Source organism: Podarcis muralis, chromosome 6 (genome assembly GCF_964188315.1).
Source record: "Podarcis muralis chromosome 6, rPodMur119.hap1.1, whole genome shotgun sequence".
NCBI classification, from domain to species: domain Eukaryota; kingdom Metazoa; phylum Chordata; class Lepidosauria; order Squamata; family Lacertidae; genus Podarcis; species Podarcis muralis.
Genome location: NC_135660.1, coordinates 64,941,989 through 64,969,414, shown reverse-complemented (window position 1 = coordinate 64,969,414; position 27,426 = coordinate 64,941,989). Strand labels below are relative to the sequence as shown.

The window sequence follows — 27,426 nt, the reverse complement described above, 5'->3', positions numbered from 1 at the left end:
ATTTATTTCAAGTAGCTATGTTATTGTCCATGGAGAGTCACAAAGAGTCGGACACAACTAAACAACTAAACAACAACAAAGTAGCTAGCTGTTCCCTTACTACCTCTTTACCTATCTTGGGCCGTAGCTCCCTCTTTACATCATTTATTCTGTTATCACCAGGTGGCCATGCAGGAGTTCTGTGTGGAAGGGGATTGTACAAAAGGCGGGGATGTAGGACCGGTGTGTGTAGGTGAAAATGGGTGCAGAATAGAAGACATCAGTAGCTTCAAAAAAAAATGTTGGGAAGGCCAGGTGTGAGCTTAGAAGTTGGACAGGGTGCCAAAAAGAAGCACTAGGAGGTTAATGTGAGGGCCCCTTAATTAGGCAAAATTGCATAGAAACATGTCGGGTCAAATTGACACTAAATCACTGAAGAATGTTCAGGAGCATTTTTTTTAAAGCAAACAAATGTGAAGAACTGAAACTGAGGCTTTTAAAAACGAGAAAATGAAAACAATCCATCCCCTTGGCAAGGATTCTCTCAACCTGTGGTCTGTGAGCTTTATTTAGGTGGTCTGCAGCAGACTAGAACACTTTATCAATTGATTTCTACAGAATTCTATGGCATGCAACTGTAATACATGAAAATGCAATATAAGGAATAAACGAAGCCATCAAAATATAACAAACAACTACCACAGCACAATACAATTGCAGTCAGAGGCAGGAAAAATATAATTAAATGGTCCACAAGAAACCTCAACAATTTTCAAGCAGCCCATGGTTGGGAATTTTGAGGAACCACTGTGCAGATTTTGAGAGGCTTTACATTTCTGGTACCAAAGCTGGGGAGGATAATGTCTCTATGGTCTTTGTACGAATACCTCCCTCTCCCCCTGCATTTCATAGAAAATAAGTTTTAAGTTTGAGAGGTCCATTTGCCCTCCTAGGCAGGCGGTTTTGCAGATGGGCTCTGAGCCGCTCTAGGTAACCAGTGAATGGCAGGCCAGATCATCTGCCTGCCACATATTGGCTTATGGCGGCAGGAGGTCTCGGGCATTCCCTTGGGCAGGGGACCAACTGACCAATAGGGGAACTTGGCCCTGTGTCCAGGGACAGGATAAATTGCCTCTTCCTTTTGACTTTTGGTTCAAAATGAAAAAAATCCCCCCAGATAGCCAGGATTTCCTGGGTGTATGGCAGCCCTATTAATCACTGAAAACCACATTCTCAGTTAAAACCACATTTTAAAAGGTTGATATACAATTTATATACCAATTAATATAAAAATAAACCTCTAAGTGGGTTACTTTAAAACAACAACAAGGAAAAAGGAGAAACGACAATATACATTATAATGTTTTGTACAGACTTATCATTAGGCAAATGTTGGGTGTGTGATGATGCTTTCTTTCTCAACTGTTTTCATAGTTTCCAGAAGCTCCTGGCTGGTTGCCCAGGAAAGTATAAAGACAAGGAAATGGATAATGGTGTTGTCCTCAGTTAATCTGCACCCCCCTTCTCTCCCACTTCCTCATCCGCCATCATCATCACCTGCTGTACGGGGGCTGCTAAGTGCACTATGTCTTTGAGTTCTTTCTCTCCTAGTTTTAAGGTTCAATGGGTTCTGGAAAATGGAAGGTCTGGAATGTTTTCTAATAACAGGTCAGCAAGGTGTTGCTCCTCCTCTCCCATTATTTCCCAACTTTCCCCCTCACCTACCTCTGAGCTGCTACCTCCCTCAATCCCCTGTTGTAAATCAATACTGTCTTCTACTTCCTCATCCCTGGAAAGGTCAGGAGACGGAGGCAGTCTCCACCACTCCTCTGCTCACTCCCTGACACAAAGGTCTTCTGCTGTGTCTATTTGAGAACTGGTCGCTACTGATGCACAGCAACAGGTAAGCAAAATTACTTTCTTCCATGTCTCTTTTTAATTTATTTTTCAGTGACATAGCTTTCGTCTTGCATTTTAATAGCTTGCATTCTTAAGTTGTTCCTTTAACAGTGTTATACACTGCTGAAGTACAATCAATAATTTTTTAGCAGACTTGCATCCCATTGTAAATAATGGTCTGTTCCACAAATTACCAAAGCAAACATGTTAGCTAAATTTAATGGATTGAGTTTATTGGATTGAGTCATGAGGTGTTGCAGACCCCATTTCCCAGTATCCCAGTCAGCAACAGCACCTTCTGAGCCAGTGGTCCTGGGAAGAGGAATTCTCAGCACCTCCAGACTCAATATTTTAAACTAGGAGACAACTCTATTTCCCAGCTAGAATTGGTGTCTGAAGGGTGCAGTAAGACTTTTAAAAAGTACTTGGGTTAGGAGGGAATGTTGTTTGGTGTTATGACTCACTTGGCACTGTTGGGTCTAGCTCTAGCATGGCAGATACTGGAGGAAGATGAGAAGGAATGGAAGTGGTAGGCTGGCCCCACCTCAACCCCACCTGGCTCTGTGTGGAGATAGGACTTCCAGCTCCGTTCCTTCCAGAGGGGGAGAGAGTATTGTCAGAACTTGGGGAGGCAAAGCAGGCTGAGTAGGGAGGAGGTGGGTACAGCACTCTCTCCTAGAACACCAGGAGAAGGGACAATTTATGCCTGCTTAGACACAGCATATGTCTGCAGGTTCAGCCAGGAATAGAGACTCTCATGAGTAAGGACTGCACTCATGATGGCTTTTAGCTGGATGAGTGGGCATGGAGAAGTGGTTGAAACAACTACTCAGCAGTCTTGAGCTTAATGAATGGACTCTGAACCCAGGCGCCTTGGCCACTCTTCATAGATCAGACCCATCCCAGTCAACCCTTTGTCCTGTGGGAACTCTGAGACTGAAATAGCTCTTTTACTTGTGCTGAATCTGTACCATTTCCTTACTTACAAGAAAGAGAATCTGAGGACAAGTTTTGGGATGGGAGCCAGGGCATTTGGGCTCGGCTTGAAGGATCAAAATCCCCTGGGAAGCAATTGGAGCATATTGAGCAGCAACAGCCAGTGTTGTTCTAGGGTAATGGCACAGGTTCTCCTCCCTGCTGCTAGTATAAGAAGAACACTGCTGGATCAGGCCAAAGGTTCATCTAGCCCTTTTATCTCACCTTTCAACACCCATCATGTCTCCTCAAGATCATTCTTCAATATATTGAGTTTCCCCCCTGAAATCTTTTTCATTAAGGACTCATGTTTTCAGACTAGAGATCCTGTAGTTCTGTTTTATACACAGGTCCAAGATGTGGCTGTTTTGGGGAGTGGCCTGCTTAGTCCAACAGGCTCTGACATCTGAAGAATTCAGCGGTAGAAGACATCTGAATCCACAACAATTTATGACTATTGTAAGTTAATAATTCAGATGGCCTTGAAAACAGTGGACCATGTTCCTTATAATTTCATTTTTTAAACAGTTTTCAAGAGCACATGCATTTCCAGGAAGAAACTCCACGCTTGGCAGGAGTTATTTCAAACTGCAAATTACCCTGATCGTGTTTGAAACAATACTCTCTTGGCCAGATTAACTGATCTAGAAGACACAGTTAGCTTTGATAACTCCTTCTCAGAGCACAGTTTTAGGAGCCTGGCTCCTCAGTGTAAATGTTGACATTTGCTACACAAGCATTAGCTGAAGCCTTAGGCAGCAGAATCATTATATTTCTCATGGTGAGACATTTATTTGCAGTTGCTTACCATACAGACTTGGTGTTTTGCATCAGATCAGTATAGATTTCCTTTTTGTCTTTTTGTTGTGGAATGCAGAAAACCACAATCAATCTGTGGTTATGTACACTTCACACATATATACCCAGATGGGGGAAAGGGGGAATAAATTTGATTCAGTTCGCATTTCAAGCTGAATCTACACGATTTGCGTTTTCTGGAACAATACACAAACTGGAACAAAGCCATCCTTCAAAATTGGCATGTCTCCAATTTTTGCGCACTCTTCTCCAGCCAAGTAATGGAAATAGAAATGTATATACCAGAGTAAAGTGTTTTTAAAAATGCATATGCAAGTGAAAATAGAATACAAAAAAAATCATTTTATTAGGCAAAAAAAGGGTGTGTTTTGGGTAAACTTGCATACAATCATGTGTACATTATGAGAGTTTAGGGGAGGGATGGGGTGTTGTTGGACTACAACTCCCATAATCCTTGATCCTTGGCCATGCTGGCTGGGACTGATAGGAGCTGGAGCCCAGCTATAGCCTATAGATTTCCCATTCCTAGTGTAGGAAATCTATAGCTATAGCTGGAGCCCAGCTATAGCTATAGATTTCCCATTCCTGGTGTAGGGCTAGTAAAGTTACTTCACAATAATCTTGGCCCTCATAAGTTTTTGTTCTTTGAGCTATTAAAGCAATTGTCCCAGAAATCAAACGATCAGATTTATTTATTTTTTAATCTAGCATTTCTATTTCCATCCTTCTCTACTCACAGCCTGAAGTTATCCAGTATTGGGGATACCCCAGTGAAGAGTATACAATCCTGACAGGGGATGGCTATTACCTGCAGGCAAACAGAATTCCACATGGAAGACATAGTTCTGGAAAGACAGGTAATTTTGAAATTTAGCAGTAAATGCATTAAAATGCCACATGCCATGCCTGATATCCCTATGTTCAACTTTAAAAATGTTACCCAGACTCAGTTGTAAACACACTTGATGATTCCTTGTTCATTATATCTGAGCAACAAGGTTTCCCAGATTAATCAATAATTCCAAATTATCAACAGTTAGAATAATTGTCCAGTCTTCTATTCATAGCTGAACACTATGAAATATCTTAAGTGGTGTTTTGTTTGGTTGAGTGGCTTTTTTATGCCTTTTCAAAAATCAGTGCAAATATTAACTATCTCCTGATTCTTAGGAGAGTTGTTTAGAAACAGCCACAGCAGTTGTGGTCTCTCTTCAGCGGTAGGCAGCAATCACCTCAGAGACACAGCGTTTCACCCACAGGAGAGGCAAGGTCCACCTACCTTCTCACCTCACCTACTTCTGCTACCTTTTGCCAATATTTCAGCACTGCCTCTCTGGATTGCTTGGGAAAAGTAGGCGGGGACATGTTGGCAGAAGAGAAAGTGGGCAGGGAAAGAAGTGTCATGGCATTTTATGTAGGCTTACACAAAACATCGTTGCTAGTCTTCACACAATCTATGGAAACATTTTCTGAGGTCCTAGGAAACGTCTGACTCATCTCCTTTGTACCCCCTGCACCCTACTCTGCTTGGCCTTGGGCTAGATACCAGTGGGAAATGTTGGTGCTCTGTGAGTGCCCATTCTCTATCTAATGTTGTCTTTGTTTTCCAGGGCCTAAGTCAGTTGTGTTATTGGTACCTGGTAACCTTTGTGAAGGCAGGAGCTGGATTTCAAATCTTCCCAGCAATAGTCTGGGATTTGTTCTAGCAGATGCTGATTATGATGTCTGGATAATAAATAACAGGGGGACCACCTGGTCTAGAAGACATCAGCACTTCTCAGTAGACCAAGAAGAATTTTGGAATTTCAGGTAAGTACAAGGGGCTATTGTTGCTTGGATGGAAGGGATGCTTTTCCTGAGAACTTTCCCAGGACTCAACTAGATTAGTAAAGAAAAAGCATTTTAGATGCACTGTATAGGCAATATAACACTATGAAACCAGATGGCACTGTGGAGTTCTGTCTTTCCCAACTGGATTTCCCTATATGATTTTACAATGTGTTTAACTGAAATGCTTCATAGATGTATTTATTTTTATCATCATCATCATCATCATCATCATCAATCTTTATTATGGTCAAGAACCAACAAATCATTACAAAGCAATACACAATTCAGACAGCCTACCTCCAGGTTAAACAGGAGCATCTCCACCCCCATCGTTCTGCCCGGATACTGAGGTCCAGCGCCCAGGGCCTTCTGACAGTTCCCTCACTGCGAGAAGCCAAGTTACAGGGAACCAGGCGGAAGGCCTTCTCGGTAGTGGTGCCCGCCCTGTGGAATGCCCTCCCACCAGATGTCTTTTTTTTTAATATCATATTTATTGCAATTTCCAAAAAATACAGAAAAAAGAAAAAGAAAAAAAGAAAACATTTACCATTTAAACCTTATTTTCAATGACATCTTTCCAAGACTTCCCCACACCTCCCCTTCTTGTATTCCATCTCCACTTATTTAGTTCAACAAGTTCTTATCCCCAATTTTTGACCTTATTGTTTTTAATTCATTATTCAATTTAATTCATTTTGTATAGCCACTTTCACCTTGTATAGCCACAGCTGTCAAAATCTTCTGTATCTCTTCACCAGGCACTCTCGCGGATCACTCCCGGTTCCTGGGGGGTTGCACTTTAACTCTCAAAATCAACTCTTATCCTCCAGCAAAGTTACTTGTACTTTCCAATCGTGAAATTAATAACTTTTATCCAATAAAGAAAAGGATGTTCTCTCAACCTTAGTTATCTAGTCCTTGCTTTAAATTGTTTACAATGCGGGGAGACGGACTTCCTCTTAGCGCCTTCCCCGATCGTGCCAAATCCAAAAAAAGAAAAGAAAAAATTCCCTTTTAAGTCCAATTTCCGTATTACTCACGGGTTGCTGCTTTTAGTCCAAATATTCAGAAGAAGAAGTCAGCGCTCTCCGTCAATGGCATGTGGCTTCACTCGGCAGGGGAAGCAGAAGACTCACAGCACCGCGCCGCTCCCCGTCCCCCGTTCCGTAGCCTTTAAAAAGGCTCCTTCGCAGGTCGGGGGCGCAAACGGTGCCTGCCAAGTCACCAAGTCCACGGGCTTCCGCGCCCATGGTTTTTAAGGGTCCCCGCGTCGCCGGCGCGGCAGGACCCGACCCCTGCTGAGCAGATTCCCTCCGGAGCTCGGAGGGAATCCGCCATTCGACGATGGCGCTAACCCGGAAGTCCGCCCTCCCACCAGATGTCAAAGAGAACAACAACTACCAAACTTTTAGACGACATCTGAAGGCAGCCCTGTTTAGGGAAGCATTTAATGTTTGATGTATTATTGTATTTTAATATTTGGTTGGAAGCCGCCCAGAGTGGCTGGGGAAGCCCAGCCAGATGGTCGGGGTATAAATAATAAATTATCATTATTATTCTTTTGTTCAGACTTAAGGATAGGGATCATTGGTTCTTGCAACCACCAATAAAAACTTTGCCACTGCTAATATTCTAGCGTTTCTCCGGTCTTCCAGTAGGAACCTGACATAGTGAGCCTTTGATTTTTCTGGGAAAGGTACCAGCAAAGGTAATATCAGTTCAGCCACCCAGAGCAGAATTTTAATTTAATTTTGGGGAATTTTAAGCATGGCACCACACTCCACATAATATCAGAGGGTAGTGGCCCCCCAAAAGGCATTTCCTGCTCTTGCCCCTGCACTGTGGAATGCCCTTCCATCTTCCATATGTAAAGCATCATCAGTGTGATTCCGCACATCGTTCCTGATGTAGATCTTCATTCTCCACTTGGTTGTAATGAAGACATTTCTTGCCACCTTGTCCCTGGTGTAGATCTTCACTCACTGCTTCCTCCCTGGAGGGAAGTGGTCCAATTTTGTGGTTCACCTCCAGTGCCAGAATATCTTAGGCCAGTCCTAATACAACTAGCATATAAGACCATGAACAATTTGGCATTTAGATTACCTGATAAAGGGTCCGCTTTTGTACAGATCTGTTAGTTCCTCCAGGCATATTGTGAAGACACACCATTTTGCCCAGACATTCCAGGATGTACACCTTTTAGACTGAGTAAAGGGACTTCTGAACTACCATTTAAATTTAACGCAGTTGAGCGATTTTATATAATTTAATATAATTCTTTAAAATTATCCTTTAACATGTGGACAATGTACATATCTGAGAACCTATTGGGCAAGTTTAAGGGTGATATAAATATTTAAATAAATCATAAATATATATTTATTCTTTCTCTCCTTACTCTTTCCATAGGACAATAAACTTACAACGTTATCCTCCAAATGTAAGGGTATCATATGTAATGTATGGTACTGTTTGTATTTAGACATTAATGTCCACAACTGTATGCAATTGCAGACAGGCAAAATTTCACCTATATTCTGTGTTTGTCTTTCAGCTTTCATGAAATGGCAATTTATGATATTCCAGCAGCCATAGACTTTATTCTGCAGAAAACTAAGCAAAAAAGCTTGTATTATATTGGCCATTCCCAGGGAGGTACAACGGGTAAGTTAATAAGAAAAGAATGAAATACCTTTTCTTTTCTTGCCTTTTTGCATTATCAGGGACTTATTGGGGGTGTGGTCCAGTCTCAGGACTATTGGGAAGACTAGTTCAGAAAAGAAAAAGGCAGATTAAAGCATAGCTTTTAAAAAAGAAAAGAAAAAGCAGAGTTCACATAAGTTCCATGAGAAAGTCTTTTCAGGATCAGGACTTCAGTATACAGGATCAGGCAGCGTACACAGCTCTTATCAGTTCCACAGCCATGAAGAATGTCCATCTGTGGTGCAAATAAATTCGTTGAATGACAGGCATTTCAAAAGAAGAGAGATGGGAAACTTTTGCCCTTGCAGATATTTGAGACTCCAGCTCCCGTCAGCCCCAGCAAAGCATGGCTGATGGGCTCCAGCTCCTGCAACACCTGGAGAGCCACAGTTTTTTTAAAATCTCTTATTTGTTTGTTTGTTTGTTTGCAAGTGCTATGTTTAGAATTGTTTCTTTTTTCCAGGTTTTATTGCCTTTTCAACCATGCCACAGCTTGCTCAAAAGGTTAAACTCTTCATGGGCCTGGCTCCTGCCTACACATTGGACGGCATGAAAGGAGTCTTTTCCTTAATTCTACGCCTTCCTCAAGAATTGATAAGAGTAGGTATTATTCAAGACCCATAATTCTAATATATATTTTTCTTCTGCATCCTTATGGAGAGTTAATTTTCCTGCCATCCACTTCATTTCTTTATGTTGAGTGTGAGCTTGAAGAATTAGAAGGTTTGGATCACATGAACATTTGTAGTATAAGGTCAGAGTCACCGTGGACTTTAGAAACAATTTCATCAGACATATTATATTGAGAATCTGGAATATATATAAACATAAGTTATACGTGAATATACCCTTATGGATCTCAACACTGGAAGTCTTTCAAAGAAAAGAGAAATGGTTAATGGAAATTCTTCTTCTTCTTTGGCGATTACTCGTAGCCAAGTAAGATTGTCTTAAAAGAACACGGTCTTAACAGTGAGTCCCTAAGTGACTGTGGAGGCCAATTCTGGATCCACACATCCTTCCACAGTGCTTTTTGGTGGCTGCTCCCAGACAGGATGAAAACTCTATCACAGTCAGGGATGCTAGAAAGGAATGATTGACATTCCAACCTGCATGCAACACAACCAGTACCATTTGAATTCTGCTGCTGTTCAGCTTCTGCCAAATACTCTGTTATTCATCTTACTGTCCACTATTGAGAATGCCCTTTTCCAGGACCCCACTCCCAAACTTTTAAGGAACTATAAAGAAGGCCCCATCTGCCAATCTTAACACCTGAGAGGTTGTGTGGGAAGAAGTTGTTGGAGAGCACCCCCTTAGAAATCTCTCCTCAGCTATCCAGAGCCAGGCCACATCAGAACCTGGCAGCAAAATTGCCTAGAATGCCCAGGCATATCACCTTGAGTGTGCTTGAAGAAAAGTGGTATATAACTGTAACATAAAGGAGATCTGTTCCTAACAGGAACCTCAATGTTTCCTTCCAAGAAAGGACAATTATTTAGTAATGCTTCAGATTTTTTAAATTTTATTTTTACAGCTTATGTGTGGCAGTAATGAACTCTGCTTTTTCTATAACAAACTAAAAGCCAACAATGCCAAGTGGTGCAGCTATCCAGGGATTGACAAACTTTGTCTCCAAATCATGTCCTTATTCCAAGGACGCAATGAGAAAAACCTAAATGTGGTAGGTAGTTTTATTCTCTATCATTTATTCATTTATTTCTTTTTGAAAGAACTTGCTGTGTACATATACAAAACAACAAAAGAAAATCAATCAAACAAAATATAGTATTTGCCATAATTTTGAGTTCCTTTACACAGTTCTTCCATGGTGAAATTCTAGAGGCCTCTAAAAGATAGATCAACATTTATTAAAATTTATTTTCAAAATTAACTTCACGTCTAGTTGGTAGTTGGTCATTTACGCGTGGCCATAGAAGAGGAAATGCACAGCACTACAAAAACCAAAGAAGTTGCAGAGTGACTAATTTTAACTGCTTATGCTAATTTCCAGATGCAAAGTTAGAAGGAATTACTACTGTAGGGCAGGCTGTGACCAGGTGACCTCTGTGCCTGCTCCATGTGCTGTCCAGGTGCTCACTATTGTGAGGCAGCTTCAAGGCCCCTGTTCTTCCTTCTTATGGCTCTTTATCAGCTGGATTCACTATGGGTGGGGGATACACATCTAGGTGCCCAGACACCTCTTCATCAGAAACCTGCTTCCTTGTGCTGCATGAAAGCATAAGCATTTTCTTTTCTATTATTCTTCCAGAGTCGAGCAGATGTGTATCTTGGAATTTACCCTGATTTTACTTCTACAAAAACTATTGCACACTGGAGTCAGGTACATTCTAACAAATACGTACCTTCTCAGCATCTCAAAAAAATAGGAGTCAAAAGTCTGACGTTTCGACTTGCCTGTTTAGTTTCTCATGTTTCTGTTTTGGTACTAAGGTTTCCATTTCATTTTATAAAAGTGTAGTTTTCCAGATTACCAGACCACTCAAAAGTTATATTCTAGATACTTCAATATTCAAACATGAGCTGTAACAACTCTTTGGATCTCATGGGAAGAACACAGGAAGCTGCCCTTTACTGAATCTGCCCATTGCTCCTTTCAGTTCAGTATTGTCTCCTCTCACTGGGAGCAGCTGTCCAGGGTTGCAAATTCTAGTATCCCCCAGCCCTACCTGGAGTTGCCAGGAATTAAATCCGGAACCCTCTGAGTGCAAGGCAGAGACTCTATCACTGATCTATGGCTCTTCCTGAATATTTAATTTTGACATTATAATTCTTCCTTATGTTCTTTTGCCATTGCTTATTCTCCTTGCTGCTGAGTTCTACCAAGGAAACAATGAGACTAAGGTGTAGGAAGCTGACAGGCAGGCAGGGGGTGGGTGGAGGAGGGAAGATGGAGGTTGGTGGGGTACTGCCCCATGCACCCGAGTGCACTAACATCCACTAAATCCTCACATTACGCAGAAGGTGAAACATATTGCAGTGGTCATGGCAGCTGAAGATTAGTGAAGGCTGGGCAAAAGAAGAGGTCATTATTGTGGGCACAGGCACCAATTCTATGGGGTGAGGATAGCTCCTCCCTCCCAACATATGCCCGAATGGGGCTGAACGCCCTCAATCTTGAGGGGCCGGGCTCAGTTTTTTACTATTTCCTCAGAAATGAGGATGATAGATATGTTAATAACCTTCTACCTGACTTTCTAGAGACACCACTGTTTTAAGCAGAGCTTATGGTCCTATCATCGGCCAGGGTGGATGGTGGGAATTCTGATACTGTCAAACCTCGGTTCCTGAACAGCTCCATTTTGGAACGCCTTGGCTCCCAAATGCCAAAAACCTGGAAGTAAAAGTTCCCATTTTTGAATGCTTTTATGAAGCTGAACATCCAACGCGGCTTCTCTTTGAGTTCGACAACCGAAGTTTGACTGTAACCAAGAACTCTAGAGTTTGAATTTTCTTGTGGCCCTCCATGTTTCAAGAGGATTTTGTTTTTTGAACATGCACCAAATTTCAAATTGTGTATAAGTCTTTTCCATCTTTTTAGGTTGAGAAAACCAACCAACTTAAGTATTTTGATTATGGATCAAAGAACAAAGCTGTCTACAACATGGTAAGTGTTTTGGATTCTAATGAGAGATTTTGGCGGTAGGTTAAATGTTTAATGTGAACCGTGTTGTGATTTCTGAGTTCTTATATAATTCCTTTGGGTGAGATAACACCAAAGACACCAAAGAACTGGTTGTGATTATGTGTTTATCTATGAAAGTGCATGCATTTATTGAGTAAGGGCATAGAAAACTTCCTTATCCCAAGTCAGACTATTGTTCCACCTATCTGTCTATACTGATTGGCAGCAGCTCTGATTCTAAGCCCTACTAGAAAACCTGAGGGACATATGACCTTCTACACACAAACCAGATGCTCTACCAGTGAACCACCACTCCCCTCTAGAGTTTGCCTTTTGGGATCCATTGAGAGCCTCCTTCCAGGCCAGATGGGCAGCGGGGCTTAGCTGAAACTAGTCTGCTGATATGTGACGAAGTGGCTGCCTCTGCTATGTTACTCCACCTTTCAGCTGTTGGGGGGGGGGGGGCTGAGCAACATCATCAAAGCCCTACTGCCCCTCAGGCTCACAAGGAGACCCTCCCTCTGTCCTGAAGAGCACGTCCTCCTCATGAGCCATGAGGACTCTTATTCCTTTTGCTATTCTTACTGCTCCAGAGTAAGGAGTTGGATACTTAATAGATAGTTAAAGAATGATTTTCAAGGGACAGATGTTAGACCTTCAATGTATCTGAAGATCCAAAAGATGTCTTTAAAAAGAGGAAAATATGCAGTAACAGCAGCGAGAATATTATTGGCCCAAAAATGGAAACAGGAACAACTGCCGGCGCTCGAAGAATGGAGAATGAAACTGATGGAGTATGCTGAACTGGACAAACTAACAGGAAAGATCAGATATATACGAGATCAAAAGTTCATTGAAGACTGGGGAAAATTTTCAGACTATCTGAAATGTGTATGTGATGAGCAAATAACGCTAGTGGGATTTCAAGAAGTTCTGTAAATGATAGAGGACTATTGTATTGATGAAAACTAAGTGTGTGAAGGTTTATAAAATGCAATATAAAATTAGGAAATGTGTATTTAAACATTTGAATAATGGATGATTGTCAGAGAGGTTGAAGGAAGTCTAAAAGAGAAAATATGTGATAAATTTAGACTGGATACTATAAATGTATGTTGGAAAATTTAATAAATAAAACTAATAAAAAAATTAAAAAGAGGAAAATAAATAAAAGTGAACCTAATTTTCATCTTTCTGTTCTTTTTCTCGACAGAGTACACCCCCATTTTATAAGATAGAAGACATTACTGTGCCAACAGCTGTGTGGAGTGGTGGGAATGACATTGTTGTAACCAAAAAGGCTATTGAACGGCTGCTCCCTCGAATCCCTCATTTAGTTTTCTATAAGAATATTCCTGAATGGCAACATTCAGATTTTATCTGGGGTCTTGATGCACCAGACCAGTTGTTTAAGGATGTGCTTTCTCTGATGCAAAAGTTCAAATAATGTTTTAATATGAGGGGAAACTATATATCTGATATTAATGCAGACACATTTTTTAAAAAAATTACATTTATTGTTTTCTGTACTTATGTTCTTCTTTTCTGTCACAAATAATACTTATTATTATAATATATATTCATATTATATTGTGTAACCATGCATTATAGAATAAACTTGCTTCTGTTCTGCAATGAATCATGGAATTCCTTGCCAATATGAAGGGACCCCTAAAAGGCCAAATAATATGCAGCTTGAAATAACTTTTTGTATTCCAGCGGAAGGTACTCCAATTCTGACTAGCCCACCCAACCAGAGGTCAGTGAGGGAAATGTCACACATTGCTCAGGTTTGGCTATCAAGACCATGAGCCTCTATAGGGCGGCTGTCTCTTATTTTAGCAAATGTTTTCAACTGCTTGACCCCTGTAATACCTTCCACGTAAAAGAAGCTAATCGCTGGCTGGCATTGTGTACACCTGGCTTTGCCAGACACAAGGGAGCCTATTACTGTTGAGACTTTGCGGCTGATCTGGGGCAAGTTAGGCAGTGTTTGTTGGTTCAGTTTTGAGGTCCAGTTATTTGCAGTTTGTCTCAATACGTGGCTCTTGCTCCAACATGGAATGGGGGGGGGGGGCAGGGAGGCCTGCTGATAACCAACGCCACCATTAAGAAGCAGAGGTTCTCCATATAACCTCTGGTTGCGAACAGGATCCATTCCAGAGCTCTGGCCGCATCCTGAGGAATTAGCAACTGGAATTCTGTGCATGTGCGTGGCGCAGTTTAATGCTTCTACGCACGAGCGTGGTGTATAGAGTGCTTCTGCGCATGCGCGCACAGTGAAACTCGGAAAAATACTTCCGGATTTGCTGTGTTCACATCCTGAAATATGCACAACTAGAGGTGTGCATATCTAGAGGTACCACTGTAATTGGATCTTAATTGGACTAAAGTACAGGTGTGTGCAGGGACACGGGTGGCGCTGTGGGTAAAAGCCTCAGCGCCTAGGGCTTGCCGATCGAAAGGTCAGCGGTTCGAATCCCCGCGGTGGGGTGCACTCCCGTTGCTCGGTCCCAGCGCCTGCCAACCTAGCAGTTCGAAAGCACCCCTGGGTGCAAGTAGATAAATAGGGACCGCTTACTAGCGGGAAGGTAAACGGCATTTCTGTGTGCGGCTCTGGCTCGCCAGATGCAGCTTGTCACACTGGCCACGTGACCCGGAAGTGTCTCCGGACAGCGCTGGCCCCCGGCCTCTTGACTGAGATGGGCGCACAACCCTAGAGTCTGTCAAGACTGGCCCGTACCTTTACCTTTACCTTTACAGGCGTGTGCTAGAAGAGATGAGATCACAAACTGTGGAACAAAACCAACTAGGGCAGTGATGGTGAACCTTCTGGAGACCGGGTGCCCAAACTGCAACCCCAAACCCACTTATTTATTGCAAAGTGCCAACACAGCAATTTAACCTGTATATCTCATTTTTTTCTGTGTGTTTCACGTTTCTTCTTTATGACTGCTGTTGTAATAAATAATCCTTCATAAACGTTATTGCATTACATTCTTCATTTAATTATCTTTCCACTGATATATAATTTTATGGTATAACTCAGTGCTTTTTTTCTTAAAAAATGTTTACGGGTACTCTCATTTTGACTCAAGAAAATCACCACCAGGGGTGTGTGTTACAATTCTTTTTTTTTTTAAATGATATTTTTTCAAACAATTTCAACACAACATTACACAAAAAAAGAAAGAAGAAAAAAGAAAAAAAGAAAAAAAGAACAATAAAAATACAATACAAAAACACCACATACAAAGCAAAGCAAAAACAAACACAGTTTAAAATCACCTCAAACGTTTTCAACATCCCATCTTTCATTCGCTTATTTCCATCGACTTCCTCACACCTCCCTTTTTGTATTCCAATTCTATTTATTATTTCAGCAATTCCTTTCCATCTTCCTCTGTTTTCTATCCTATAATTATCTTAACACATTTTTACCTTATTTTTTTCCTTTAATTTTCTATTAATCTATTTATACTTAATTCCTTACAACATTTCTACTAAAGCCATATAACTTCATTCTAACATTCTTCTAACATTCATTAATTTTACCATATTTCTATAGATAGTCTTTAAACTTTTTCCAGTCTTCTTCCCCCGACTCTTCTCCCTGGTCTCGGATCTTGCCAGTCCTTTCCGCCAATTCCATATAGTCCATCAACTTCATCTGCCATTTATCTAGCATTTCAGTGCTTTCAAGAAGCAACCATTCTCTCAGCCAGCAAAAAGCAGATGGTTCACAACAAAGTTTAGGGGTCTGGCAGGGCAAGTCCACCTCCTTCTTTAGCATCCATCAATATCTTAAATTTTACTCGTGGCTTCCTGCCCTGCCAGGCAAATCTAGAGACATCCCTCTGCCACCTCCTGATACAATCCATCCCATCCAAAACTTTCCTCAGGTAATGCTCTGATCCTCAAATTCATCTGTTTCTCTTTAAGTTCAATCATAACAAATATTAGCTTATGTTCCTCAAGTTGTCCTTGTATGGAAGGGACTCTCTTTCTCTCCAATTGAATTGCTTCAAATTCAGCAGCAAGGGTTTCCTCCTTGGCTTCATCCGCAGTTTGCTGTATCAGAGTAGATTCCTGTATCAATTTCTGAATGGTTTCTGTATTGGTATTCACCTTTTGTCCCAGATTATTTAAACTTTCTGCCATCACATCTGTTTTCTTGTGAAGCTGTTCCAGCAAATTGTTTATTTTCACCAATACGGCCACTAAGGCCTCTTCTGTCGACATTCCATCTATTTTTTCCTTTCCTTTTACCATAACACTTAAGAGACTCAAAGTCAATCCCAGAGTCTCACACTTCTTTATCTTGCAGCTGGAAAATTCCCCTAGTCCTGCCCCTATGGAGCGACCAATTTCAAAAGCTTCCACAAGGGGAAACAGTTTCCATTTGTATTAGTCAGTACTGTCCTCTTTTAGACAATGTTCCAATAATCCAAAGTTAGTTTTTAAGTTTTCAGATACTTTATCTCCTCTTTAAAAGCAACCAGAGTCAGTAGAAACAATGTATTCTCTCATTTCGCTACCTGTCAATGAACGTTCTAAATGCTGTCAATGGACATTCCAAAACGCCAGTCCTACTAGCAGCCCGTTTCCAGGGTCAGAGCGGCGGTATTTTAACTTTTTTTCACTCTCTCCTGAAGGCATACTCAGTCCATAACTTCCCCCCCCCTCTTCTCCTGCCTCCAAGGGGGGTTTTATACTCTTTGCTGATGGAAATTTAGTCTTTTACAAAAGGCTTTCCAAGACTTCAGCTTGCAGTCTCCTTGCGTCAATCTATTTACAAATAGGGAAGGCGGACTTCCTGTTTTGAACCTCCCTGTTTCGATGCCAAATTAAATGTTTAAAATCCAATTTTCTCGTTTCAGCTCTACTCACGGGTAATTACTTTGAAGTCAAATTGTCCACAGGAAAAAGTCAGCGCTCTCCGGCAACAGCTATGCGGCTTCGCTCCGTGGAAGAAGCAGACGATTCGAAGCACCACGCCGCTCACCCCATGTCGCTCCAGGTCCCCGAAACCGGGTTCCCCCGCGAGTAGGGGAGGCACAAAAGGTGCCCGCCGAATCCCACGTTCACAGGCTTCTCCCGCCTGTGATTTTTACGGGTCTCCGCCTTCGCCGCGGCGGTGCAGACCCAATTTCCCACAGGGCAAGTTCCTCCCGATCAGAGGAACTCCGCCATTGCCGGAGGCACCAACCTGGAAGTCATGTGTTACGATTCTTTTCCCGTGTTGCAGTCATGGGATTGTTTTTATTTTTTATTTTTATAAAATTTTTATTGGGTTTTCAGATTTTTATAGACATACAAACATAAAAAGACACAACAAAACACGTATAATTTCATAAACTTACTTTCATTCCCTTCTTTCCTTGACTTCCCCACACCCCCTTCCCACATTCCAATTTCATTAATTATCTCAGCAAATTATTTTCTCCCATCTCTTAAATGTTATTCTTGTCTTTTCTTAAAGTTTATCGCTTTTTCTTGGCCCAATTTTACTTATCCAGCTTTATACATTAAATACTTTCTCTAGAGTCGGCCTAAATTCTCTCCCACAAATTCCCTCCTTAATATGTTAAACCAAAAATCATTATATTCCCATTCTAAATCTCAGATTTTCACTATTCTACTCTCCCCTCCCCCCTTCCCCGGTTTCCGTCCCTTCCCAAACCAATGTCCTCAAAGAAAAGAAACCGTTTTAGCCCGGATTTCTCACATCCGAGGCCCTTAAGCCCCAGTTAGTCTCTCTCCACCAGTTTTGTTGGTAGTCCATTTTGTTGGCCTTCTCTTCTCGAGGGGGTCCTGCCACCAGCCCCTCGTATTTCCCTCTTTCCAAATCAGCCAAGAGCAGTTTCTGGCCAGGATCAATCAGTCTCCCATAGTCCAACCTGAAGAAGAAGTCCCAATCATACTTGTCTGTTTTTTTATAATCCAATATTCGAGTTATTCCAGGGGCTTCTTCCTTTATCTTTCTCTCCTTCTGCAGATTTGTAATCCACTGGTCATCTTCTTTATTTCCTTTGTTTCCAAAGGTTGCAGGCTCTTGGTTGGTTTTTTCCACTTGCGTTTCCTCTCCTCTTTCTTCTTCTTTTTCCCCCAGTTCCAAAATTATCTTTTCTTCTGCAGCTGCAGAGTTTTTTTCCATCCACTTTGTGTCATCAACAGAGTTGTTTAGTTCAAGATTGAAGGTCATCAATTGTTCACTCATAACAGTACTGTGCTCTTGTATAATTCCCACAAGACAAAACATTCTTTCTATCTCTGCCCATACTTTTCCTTCTGCAGCCATTGCAATGTCTTTAGTTCCCTCCAGGGGAGTTTCCATCAGTTCTTTTCCAACAATCCGTTACTTTGTTGTTCACAGTCACCTTGTTTCCAGTCAGTTCACTTTTAGTGTAGCATTTTCAATCCAAAAAGATATTATTAACACAGTTCCAATCTTTAGTCTCCCGTTTGACAGCTCTTTTGACAGCTGTCAAACTCCTTATTCTTTTTCTCGGGCTCACACACAGGGCGCTTCCCGGGTCTAGGGGGGGGGGGGTCAGCCAAAAAAGAAAGACCTCTGAAATTCCTCTCTCTTCCTCTCCAGCACAAATACTTCTTAATCCAATTTATGAAAGTTATCTGTTTAAACACCAGAGTCTTTTCCGACCTAGTGGTCCTCTCTTTGCTTTAAATCCTTTAGTGGGGGGGGGAGTGTGGACTTCCTTTTTAACACGTCCCCCCGATCGTACTTAAATTCCAGGATAAAATCTTTTAGTGCCGAAATTTCCTTCTACTCACGGGTTACATTTTCCAGTCCAATTTCAGGAAGAAAGATAGCGCTCTTCGGTCATGGCTCGCGGCTTCGCTCCGCCGAGGTAGCGATGGACTCTCAGCACCACGCCGCTCCCCAGTCCACTCCGCAGCCTTTAAAAAGGCTCTTCGCGGGTCGGGGAGGGCGCTTAGGGTGCCCACCGAGTCACCAAGTCCGCAGGCTTCCGCGCCTGCGGTTTTTAAGGGTCCCCGTGTCGCCGGCACGGCAAGACCCGTCCTCAACGGAGCCGATTCCCTCCGGAGCTCGGAGGGAATCTGCCATTACCCGTTCGCGCTATCCCGGAAGTCCCATGGGATTGTTTTTATCACATGATGGTGTATGTTTTCATTCCACATTGTGGGAAGTGAAGGAGACAGGATGTTTGTATTACTGTGTTTCTGTGAGGTAGGACATTTGTCCTTTGTTCTTTCTCTTTGCTGTCTGATGTTGAAGAGGAAGGAGCTGAGTTACGATGCTCCAAGTGTGTATATGCAAATAAACATAGTTTAGCCAAATCCTGCACTACTGAGTCTGTACGCTGACTGCCTATACTCTGCTGATCCTGAAGTGTGCTGATGCCTCTGAGGTATCAGTCGCTGTGATGTTTGGGATGGAGAAAGATTTTGAATCTCCTGAACGACTCACCAGAAGGGAGAGAACATTGCCAGTCAGGTATGTGTCTCTGCCAGACTCCTACTCGTGTGTAGGACCTCCTGACCCAGCGGGGGGGGGGGGGATAAATACAGTTCAAATTGGGAAAAATAAATACAGTGGTACCTCAGGTTTCAAATAGCTTAGTTTTCAAACTACTTGGAACCAGAACACTTCAAACCCAGAAAGGAGTTTTCCGGTTTTGGAACTGTTTTTGGAAGCCGAATGTGCTCTGTTCTGAGTATAACTTCCGTTTTGAGTGCCACACTTCTGTTTTCCTAGTGAGCACTGCCGCCCTCCAGTGCTGGGTCCTTCTGCCACAGCAACCACCCCCTCCTCCAGCTCTGGCAGCCCCAGAACTGAGTGAGGGAAGGCTGGTGGGGGGCAAGCAAGCAGGCAAGGGATGTTGCCCCCCCCAGCCTGCTCCTGCTTGCAGGCAAGTAAGAGCAGGATCGAGCTGCTCTGCTAGGCAGCGTTGCTGCTTGCCCGGGAACAGGAGCTGGATTGGGGCTGCTCAGCTGGGGAGGTGCAGGGTCTGTCACACTTTCCATTGAGGGGTTCGCGGCTGCACTCCCCTCAAGGAAGAAGTTTAAAGGAGCCCCCACCTCCATATCAGAGCCCCTGCACCACCTGAAGGCAGCCAGACTGAATAGTTGCTGGGGTTGGGGAAGGTGGAGGCAGCCCGGAAGCTGTGTCTGAGAGCCCCTGCACCACCTGAAGGCAGCCAGGCACTCCTCAACTGAGCTGCCCAATCCCCCTCCTACTTGCGTGCAAGCAGGAGTGGAAGCGGGGATCTCTTCCAGTGTGAGAGCCAGTGTGGTGTAGTGGTTAAGAGCGGTAGTCTCATAATCTGGGGAACCGGGTTCGCGTCTCCGCTCCTCCACTTGCAGCTGCTGGGTGACCTTGGGCCAGTCACACTTCTGTGAAGTCTCTCAGCCCCACTCACCTCACAGAGTGTTTGTTGTATATGATACAATGGCCCTTGTAGTCTCTTCCAACTCTATGATTCTATGATTCTATGATTCTATGATTCTAAGTGTACCATAATTCCCATGCCTTCAGCATAAGTAACTAAACAATACATATGTGTACCCGCATGTGTGTGCATGGCTATATCCCTATGTATAGAAACAGCTTAAGAAATCAGTATCCTCTTGTAATATTACCACGTTGAGGCTGGAAGGGACCCTGGGTCATCTAGCCCAACCTCAAAAGGCACAGAAACCTGCATAATAAATTTGCAGCAAACTCACATAACCAACACTATACATACACACCTGCACACATGTAAGCACACACATGCACATACACCCATGTCCACCCATGTAAACACACCGCAAACGTAGTGATTGACTCTCTGTACTCTCCTAAAGAATATAGTTAAAATCGAGAGAAGCCCCTGGTCATCTAGCCCAATCTCCCAGCATATTTTATAGTTGAAGGGGATCCGAAAGACCATTCTAGTCCAACCCCCTGCAATGCAGGAATATACAGGGAAGTTAGTACTCTGCTCTAACTACTAAGCTGTGCTGCCTGTAATGCCAGGTGTGCAGTTATCCAATATGCGGTCCATTTCTATACCACTTAATATAACAATAAACCTTGGGTTACAAAAATTTTTAACAGAATGAAGTGCAATATACAATGTAATTCTTTGTACAGACATGCCTTGCCATTAGGCATATGCTGGGTGTGTAATTCTTATCATTGCTTAACCATTTTACTTGCTCTATATGTGTCCCAATATTTAAAATGCATCTATAAAGATACATGATGCATAATTATACAATGTATGATGACATTGATCTTATTATCTGAAGTTTATTATAACCTATAATAACCTATATAGGTATATATAGGCAGTGTGTATTTGAGATCTGGTCACCACTGATGAACAGGAACAGGTAAATTAAAAATATTTTCTTCCATGTATCTTTTAAATTTATTTTTGGGTGACCTGTCTTCAGTCTGATATTTTAATAGCTTGCATTCTTAATTTTTACATTTAACAACGTTATACGTTACTGTAATGAAGCGCAATCCTGTAAAACTTAAGCAGACTTTCATCCCATTGTAAATAATAGTACACCTTGCCAATGCAAGTTTAAATTGCATTGTGCCATTTTAAAATATATTGGAAACAGTTTAGCTAAGCCCACACAGTTTAATGGATTGAATCATGAGCTGTTGCAGACCCTATTTCCCAACATCAGAAACAGGAATTCCCACATCTCCAGACTCAGTCACCTGCCTTAATGTTTTGGGGTTTTTTTATGGTGATTACAGATGCTTAGTTTTTTATTTTTTACTTTAAATGGTTTTTTACCTCAAAACTCTCAGCAGAATGTTGCTTATTCGTTTTATTCCTGTAGAGAGCCAGTGTGGTGTAGTGGTTAAGAGCGGTAGTCTTGTAATCTGGGGAACCGGGTTTGCGTCTCCGCTCCTCCACATGCAGCTGCTGGGTGACCTTGGGCCAGTCACACTTCTCTGAAGTCTCTCAGCCCCACTCACCTCACAGGGTGTCTGTTGTGGGGGAGGAAGGGAAAGGAGAATGTTAGCCGCTTTGAGACTCCTTTGTTGTTGTTGTTTAGTCGTTTAGTCGTGTCCGACTCTTCGTGACCCCATGGACCAGAGCACGCCAGGCATTTCTGTCTTCCACTGCCTCACGCAGTTTGGTCAAACTCATGTTTGTAGCTTTGAGAACACTGTCCAACCATCTCGTCCTCTGTCGTCCCCTTCTCCTTGTGCCCTCAATCTTGCCCAACATCAGGGTCTTTTCCAGGGAGTCTTCTCTTCTCATGATGTGGCCAAAGTATTTGAGCCTAAGCTTCAGGATCTGTCCTTCCAGTGAGCACTTAGGGCTGATTGCCTTAAGAATGGATAGGTTTGATCTTCTTGCAGTCCATGGGACTCTCAAGAGTCTCCTCCAGCACCATAATTCAAAGGCATCAATTCTTCAGCGATCAGCCTTCTTTATGGTCCAGCTTTCACTTCCATACATCACTACTGGGAGGGCTTTCCACAGGTTAGTGTGATTCTTTATCTCTAGCTTAATTTTATGTTGCTGTTGTTTTCAGATAGAAAGCCAATAATCTGGAGAACTCATAAAAATTCCTCAATGGCTTACCTGTCATGTTTTTATTTGCTGGGGTTTTCTTATGGTCATTTGTGGTCATCTGAAGGCAGCCCTGTTTGGTGAAGTTTTAATAATAATAATAATAATAATAATAATAATAATAATAATTTATTATTTATACCCCACCCATGTGGCTGGGCTTCCCCAGCCACTCTGGGTGGCTTCCAACAAAATATTAAACTACATTTTATTTTAATTTTATTTTATAAAATTAAATTTTTAACGAGGATGTCCAGTTTGATGCCATACACCCCAAAATTGTCATTTCTTTCATAGCCATCTCAGTTTCCCTCCCAAGCTGGTTTGCTGTGGCATTGCTTTATTTGCACAGTTGGTGCTCTCCTTTAGTTAGGGAATCAGACTTTTGGGTGAGGGGCTCTTGGTACCCACCACAAACCTTTAATGAATTTTGATTAAGAGTGCTTTATAGCTTTAAACCAGTCCTACCACTGGTTTAGGGTATAACCACAACATGATTTGCCAACCATGTGAACTAAGTCAGACTGGGGAGATTAGGCTGATAATTATTTTTAATAATAGTTTTATTATCTATATATGCTACCTATCTGATTGTGTTGCCACAGCTATTCAGGGCAGCTCCCAACAACAGAATAAAAACACAATAAAATATTTCTGCCCTCTCATACTAAGATGCTCAGAATGTGCTTTGCAAAATTAAGACTCAGCTCTGTGTATTGGCTTTCATTCCCTCCCCACCGTAGGAAAAAATTGGAGGCCATTTAGAAAAAGAAGAAGTTTGATGTTCATTCATAAAGCTGTAACATAAATCTCCATTGCTACATATTGGGTGTATATTTCAGTGGTTGAATATATAGGTTTATGGCCATGCTGTAGTGTAGTGCTTATGCAACTGTGAATAAAAGGTGGCTGGGCTCATTGTCTCAGGGTTGGGGTGGGGGGGGGGAGGTGACAAAACTGATTTCCAATAAGTGCCCCCCTTTTATTTCCATATCAAGTAATTGAGTCTGTACTCTGAATAGTGACACCAGGGACCTAGAAGGTGCAGGGCTTGTCAGCCCTGGTGTCACTCTGGCCTAACAAAATTATAACCCAGCAATTTATAGTGGCTTTCATCCACTGCCACATCTCCCCACTCCCAATCACCCTGCCTCTTTTTTCCACTGCAGGCATAAAATGGAGCTCATTCAGAAAAAAGGAACTTGTCTGGATTAGATTTATATGAAACCCAGAGAAGAAATTGCAAGAAAGCAATGTTGGTATTAATTCTTTGTGAGGATGATACGATTTATACAGTGTAAAAGGTAAAGGTAAAGGGACCCCTGACCATTATGTCCAGTCGCGGACGACTCTGGGGTTGCGGTGCTCATCTTGCTTTCAGGCTGAGAGAGCCAGTGTTTGTCCGCTTCCACAGACAGTTTTTCTGGGTCATGTAGCTAGCATGACTAAGCAGCTTCTGGCGAACCAGAGCAGCGCGTGGAAACGCCATTTACCTTCCCGCCGGAGTGGTACCTATTTATCTACTTGTACTTTGACGTGCTTTTGAACTGCTAGGTTGGCAGGAGCAGGGAGCGAGCAATGGGAGCTCAACCCGTCATGGGATTTGAACTGCCAACCTTCTGACTGACAACCCCTAGGCTCTGCAGCTTAGACCACAGTGCCACCACGCCACCTAATTAAGAAAAAGGTTCAGTAATGATAAACAAAATTGCATCCACAGAATTCTAAAAACAGCATCAAACCAGCAGCAAAGGAAAAACCAATACAATATAAAAGACTGGTTTTGTGTGATCCTTTGGAGGCTATGTAGCTATTTAATGAAATGAACTAAATGATTGTAAACCACATCTTAGAAATTTATTATATATAATTTGTCACCTTATATAATAATAAATATCTGAGTTACATTAAAAAAATACAGGGAAGTGTAATATACATGTCAAGGTTTTGTACAGACTTGCCTATGCCACTAGGCATATGATGGGAATATGATGATATTAACCATTTTGCTTGCTCTGCATCTGTTCTAATATTTAAAATCTACCCGCAAGGGCACTAGATGCACCATTATATAGTGCATGATCAAACAGATCTTCTCTGCAGTTTGTTACAACCTAGGTCTTCTGCAGTGTCTATTTGAGCTCTTGTTGCTACTGATGAACAGGAACAGGTAAGAAAAAACATTTTCTTCCATGTATCTTTTAAATTTATTTTGGGGTGACATGTCTTTGGTCTTGCATATTAATAGCTTGCATTCTCAAGTTGTACATTTAACAACATTAGACATTACTGTCATAAAGTACAATCCAGTAATCAATTAAAAAGTATACCCGCACCCCATTGTGAATAACAGCAAGTTTCACTCCTTACAAATGCAACTTTAAAGCTTATTTTACCATTTTTTAAATGCAAAAATGTTAGCTAAGTCCACACCGTATAATGGATTGAGTCATGAGCTGTTGCAGCCCAGTATTTCCCAGTATCCCAGTCAGCAACAGACTCTTCTGAGCCAGTGGGCCTGGGAACAAGAATTCCCAGCATCTCCATACTGAATCTGTTAAACCAGGAGACAATTAGAGCTCTGTTTTCCAGGCAGAAGTCAGTGTCTGAAGGGTGCAGCAAAACTTTTATGAAGCACTGGGGTTAGCAGGGCATGCTATTTGGTGCCACGACTTGCTTGGCGCTGTTGGGTCTGGCTCCAGCATTGCAGATATGATACCCTCTAATATTCTTCAAATGAAAATGGGAACGTTCTATTCTACATCACAAAGCTTCTCCCCTGTTTGATCTCGCCGCACACGTATGCATCATATATTCATATACAATTGTCACCTAGACCCACTTACAGCCTCTTAGCCTCACAGGATTTTTGTAAAGAAAAAAAATGTGTTGATCCCGATAATATACACCTTCAATGGAGAAATGAAATAACATTTTAGCTATAAGCTGCCTTGAGTCCCTGTCAGGGAAAAAGATTAGATATAATGATAATGATGATAATGATAATGATGATAATGATAATGATGATAATGATAATGATGATAATGATAATGATAATGATAATGATAATGATAATGATAATGATAATGATAATGATAATGATAATGATAGAAACTGTGAGAATGATCAGGAACATACCAGAGAGTAAATCCTATTGATTTCAGTGGGACTTACATCTAAGTAACAATGCTTAGGATTGCAGAGTACAACTGCACAGTCTTTACCCAGTTACCTAGGAGCCCCAGCTTCCAAAGGAGTGAAGCTTGTGGGCTGGAATTCATGGTCTCTGAGCCTTGATTTAGGAAGTCCCAGTTGAGTTCCAGGGCCTTTACTCATGTGAAAGTGTACATAGGGGTAAAGTCTCTGCACTGATTAGGAAATGTGTAAGATCTAGATAGATAGAAATGCTGTGATATATTTTGCCTTGCCTATGAAATGTAATTTAATTGAAAACGGTTGCTGTAATTAGAAAGGGAAGAAAGGAAGGAAGAATCAGGAAAGGAGAGAAAGAACGAAGGAAGGACAGAGAGAAGAAAGAAAAAACAGGAAAGGGAAAGTGGGAGAGAGAAAGAGAGAAAGAGAGAAAGAGAGAAAGAGAGAAAGAGAGAAAGGAAGGAAGGAAGGAAGGAAGGGGGAAATGAAGAAGAGAGGAAGAAAGGGGAATTGGAAGAAAGAAAGAGTAAAGAGATGGGGAGAGAAGGAAAGTGAAGCGGGAGAAGAAGAAAAGGAAAGGAGGACTGGGGAAAGCAGAAAAGGAATGGAGGGAAAGTAGGGAGAAAGTGAAGCGGGAGAGGAAGAAATGAGAGGGAAAGCAAGAGAAAAGGAAGGGAAATTGAACAGAAGGACATTTTTGGAAAAGGAGGAAAGAAGAGAATATGTTGTGAAAACCTCTGCCAATTGGGAAGGATGAGAGAGACAGAGTGAGAGAGTGCATAGGAAAGGAAGGGGAGAGGGAAAGGGCACTTCCAACCTCACAGCAGAGGAGACACATATTTTGAAAGCATTCTCTCCCCGCTCCTCTCCTCCTCTGCCAGGTTCTGCAGGCTCCAAAAACATCTTCACTCACATATGACCTCCACTGCTGATGTTTGCGCCCTCCCCCCCCCCCATTCTTCTCCTCTGCATAGGGCATCCATGGATGGGGCTGAAGACAGGGAGCCAAGCTATTCTTAAAGGGGGCCATGGGCAAAATTGCAGCTACACTAAAACTGCAAGCTCGCTGCAAGCCCAGTGCCCCTTTAACATTACCTTAAATCAGAACTCTCTGACAAAGTAAAAACCAATGATTCCCCAATGGTTTTCATGATGGTCCTGGCATTTTCGGCACAGTAGAAGGATATGCTACATTGTTCTAGTCCTTTCTGGAGAATACCCATGCCAGAGCCACACACCCAGTGCCAGCGGGTAACATCAAACTTTTTTTTTTGAAGAACAATTTCTGTAGAACTTATAGAAGCTTTGCCAGCAATGTGAAATAATTATAACTGGCCTTATTTTGCTCTGTTCAGATGGGCCTCAGGCTGCCATCCATCTTGGAACACAGCTTGATCTCTGGCATGTTCTCAGTCCTCAATTTTTCTAAACAAACACATTTGCCTTGGGCCACCTTCACAACAACCCCAACATACCTAGCAAGTTTCAGATCTGAGAGACAAGTGTTCATGATGTGGACAAATTGCATTGCAAATTACATGGCATGCTTTTGTGATCACAGTGTGTGAATAATGATATATAATGAGCAGTTGTCACCAAGAAAGAGCAATTATTTTCAGGCAAGTTGGGTTTCTTCATACAGATGCTCCTTTGTGTCACAGGGTTTAACTTTTTGAAGTCTTTTACTTTCATGCTCCAGATGAGCACTTATGTGAGTTGCTGAGTGCATCAGGAAAGAAAAAATCTAATTAACTGCCCTTAATTACAGCGGCATAAATAGGAAAAACCACTTGGTATTTATTTCATTCCACATTAATTTTTCATGATATCTCAAAAGAGATTAACTAC

General features: G+C 42.0%; 1 protein-coding gene and 1 long non-coding RNA gene across 2 annotated transcripts; both read left to right on the top strand.

Moving 5' to 3' along the window:
- The first annotated feature begins 791 nt into the window (after positions 1-791).
- On the top strand, positions 792-13,924 carry LOC114597285 (lysosomal acid lipase/cholesteryl ester hydrolase-like). The gene is made up of 10 exons (XM_077930479.1): positions 792-1,882; positions 3,204-3,312; positions 4,412-4,529; positions 5,283-5,481; positions 8,057-8,166; positions 8,669-8,805; positions 9,743-9,889; positions 10,478-10,549; positions 11,768-11,833; positions 13,065-13,924. The coding sequence occupies exons 1-10, from the start codon at positions 1,869-1,871 to the stop codon at positions 13,296-13,298; spliced, it is 1,206 nt and encodes a 401-aa protein (XP_077786605.1). The 5' UTR covers positions 792-1,868; the 3' UTR covers positions 13,299-13,924.
- Positions 13,925-13,990: 66 nt separating this feature from the next.
- On the top strand, positions 13,991-14,833 carry LOC144328032 (uncharacterized). Its single transcript, XR_013393247.1, has 2 exons — positions 13,991-14,249; positions 14,615-14,833. It is a non-coding gene; the product is annotated as an uncharacterized LOC144328032 (long non-coding RNA).
- The last annotated feature ends 12,593 nt before the right edge of the window (positions 14,834-27,426 follow it).

Excerpts from the sequence above, each read along its gene's own strand:
- LOC114597285 (XM_077930479.1), top strand. Across the intron at positions 5,482-8,056 it reads GAAGAATTTTGGAATTTCAG|CTTTCATGAAATGGCAATTT; the intron begins GTAAGTACAAGG and ends TTTGTCTTTCAG. Across the intron at positions 9,890-10,477 it reads ATGAGAAAAACCTAAATGTG|AGTCGAGCAGATGTGTATCT; the intron begins GTAGGTAGTTTT and ends TTATTCTTCCAG.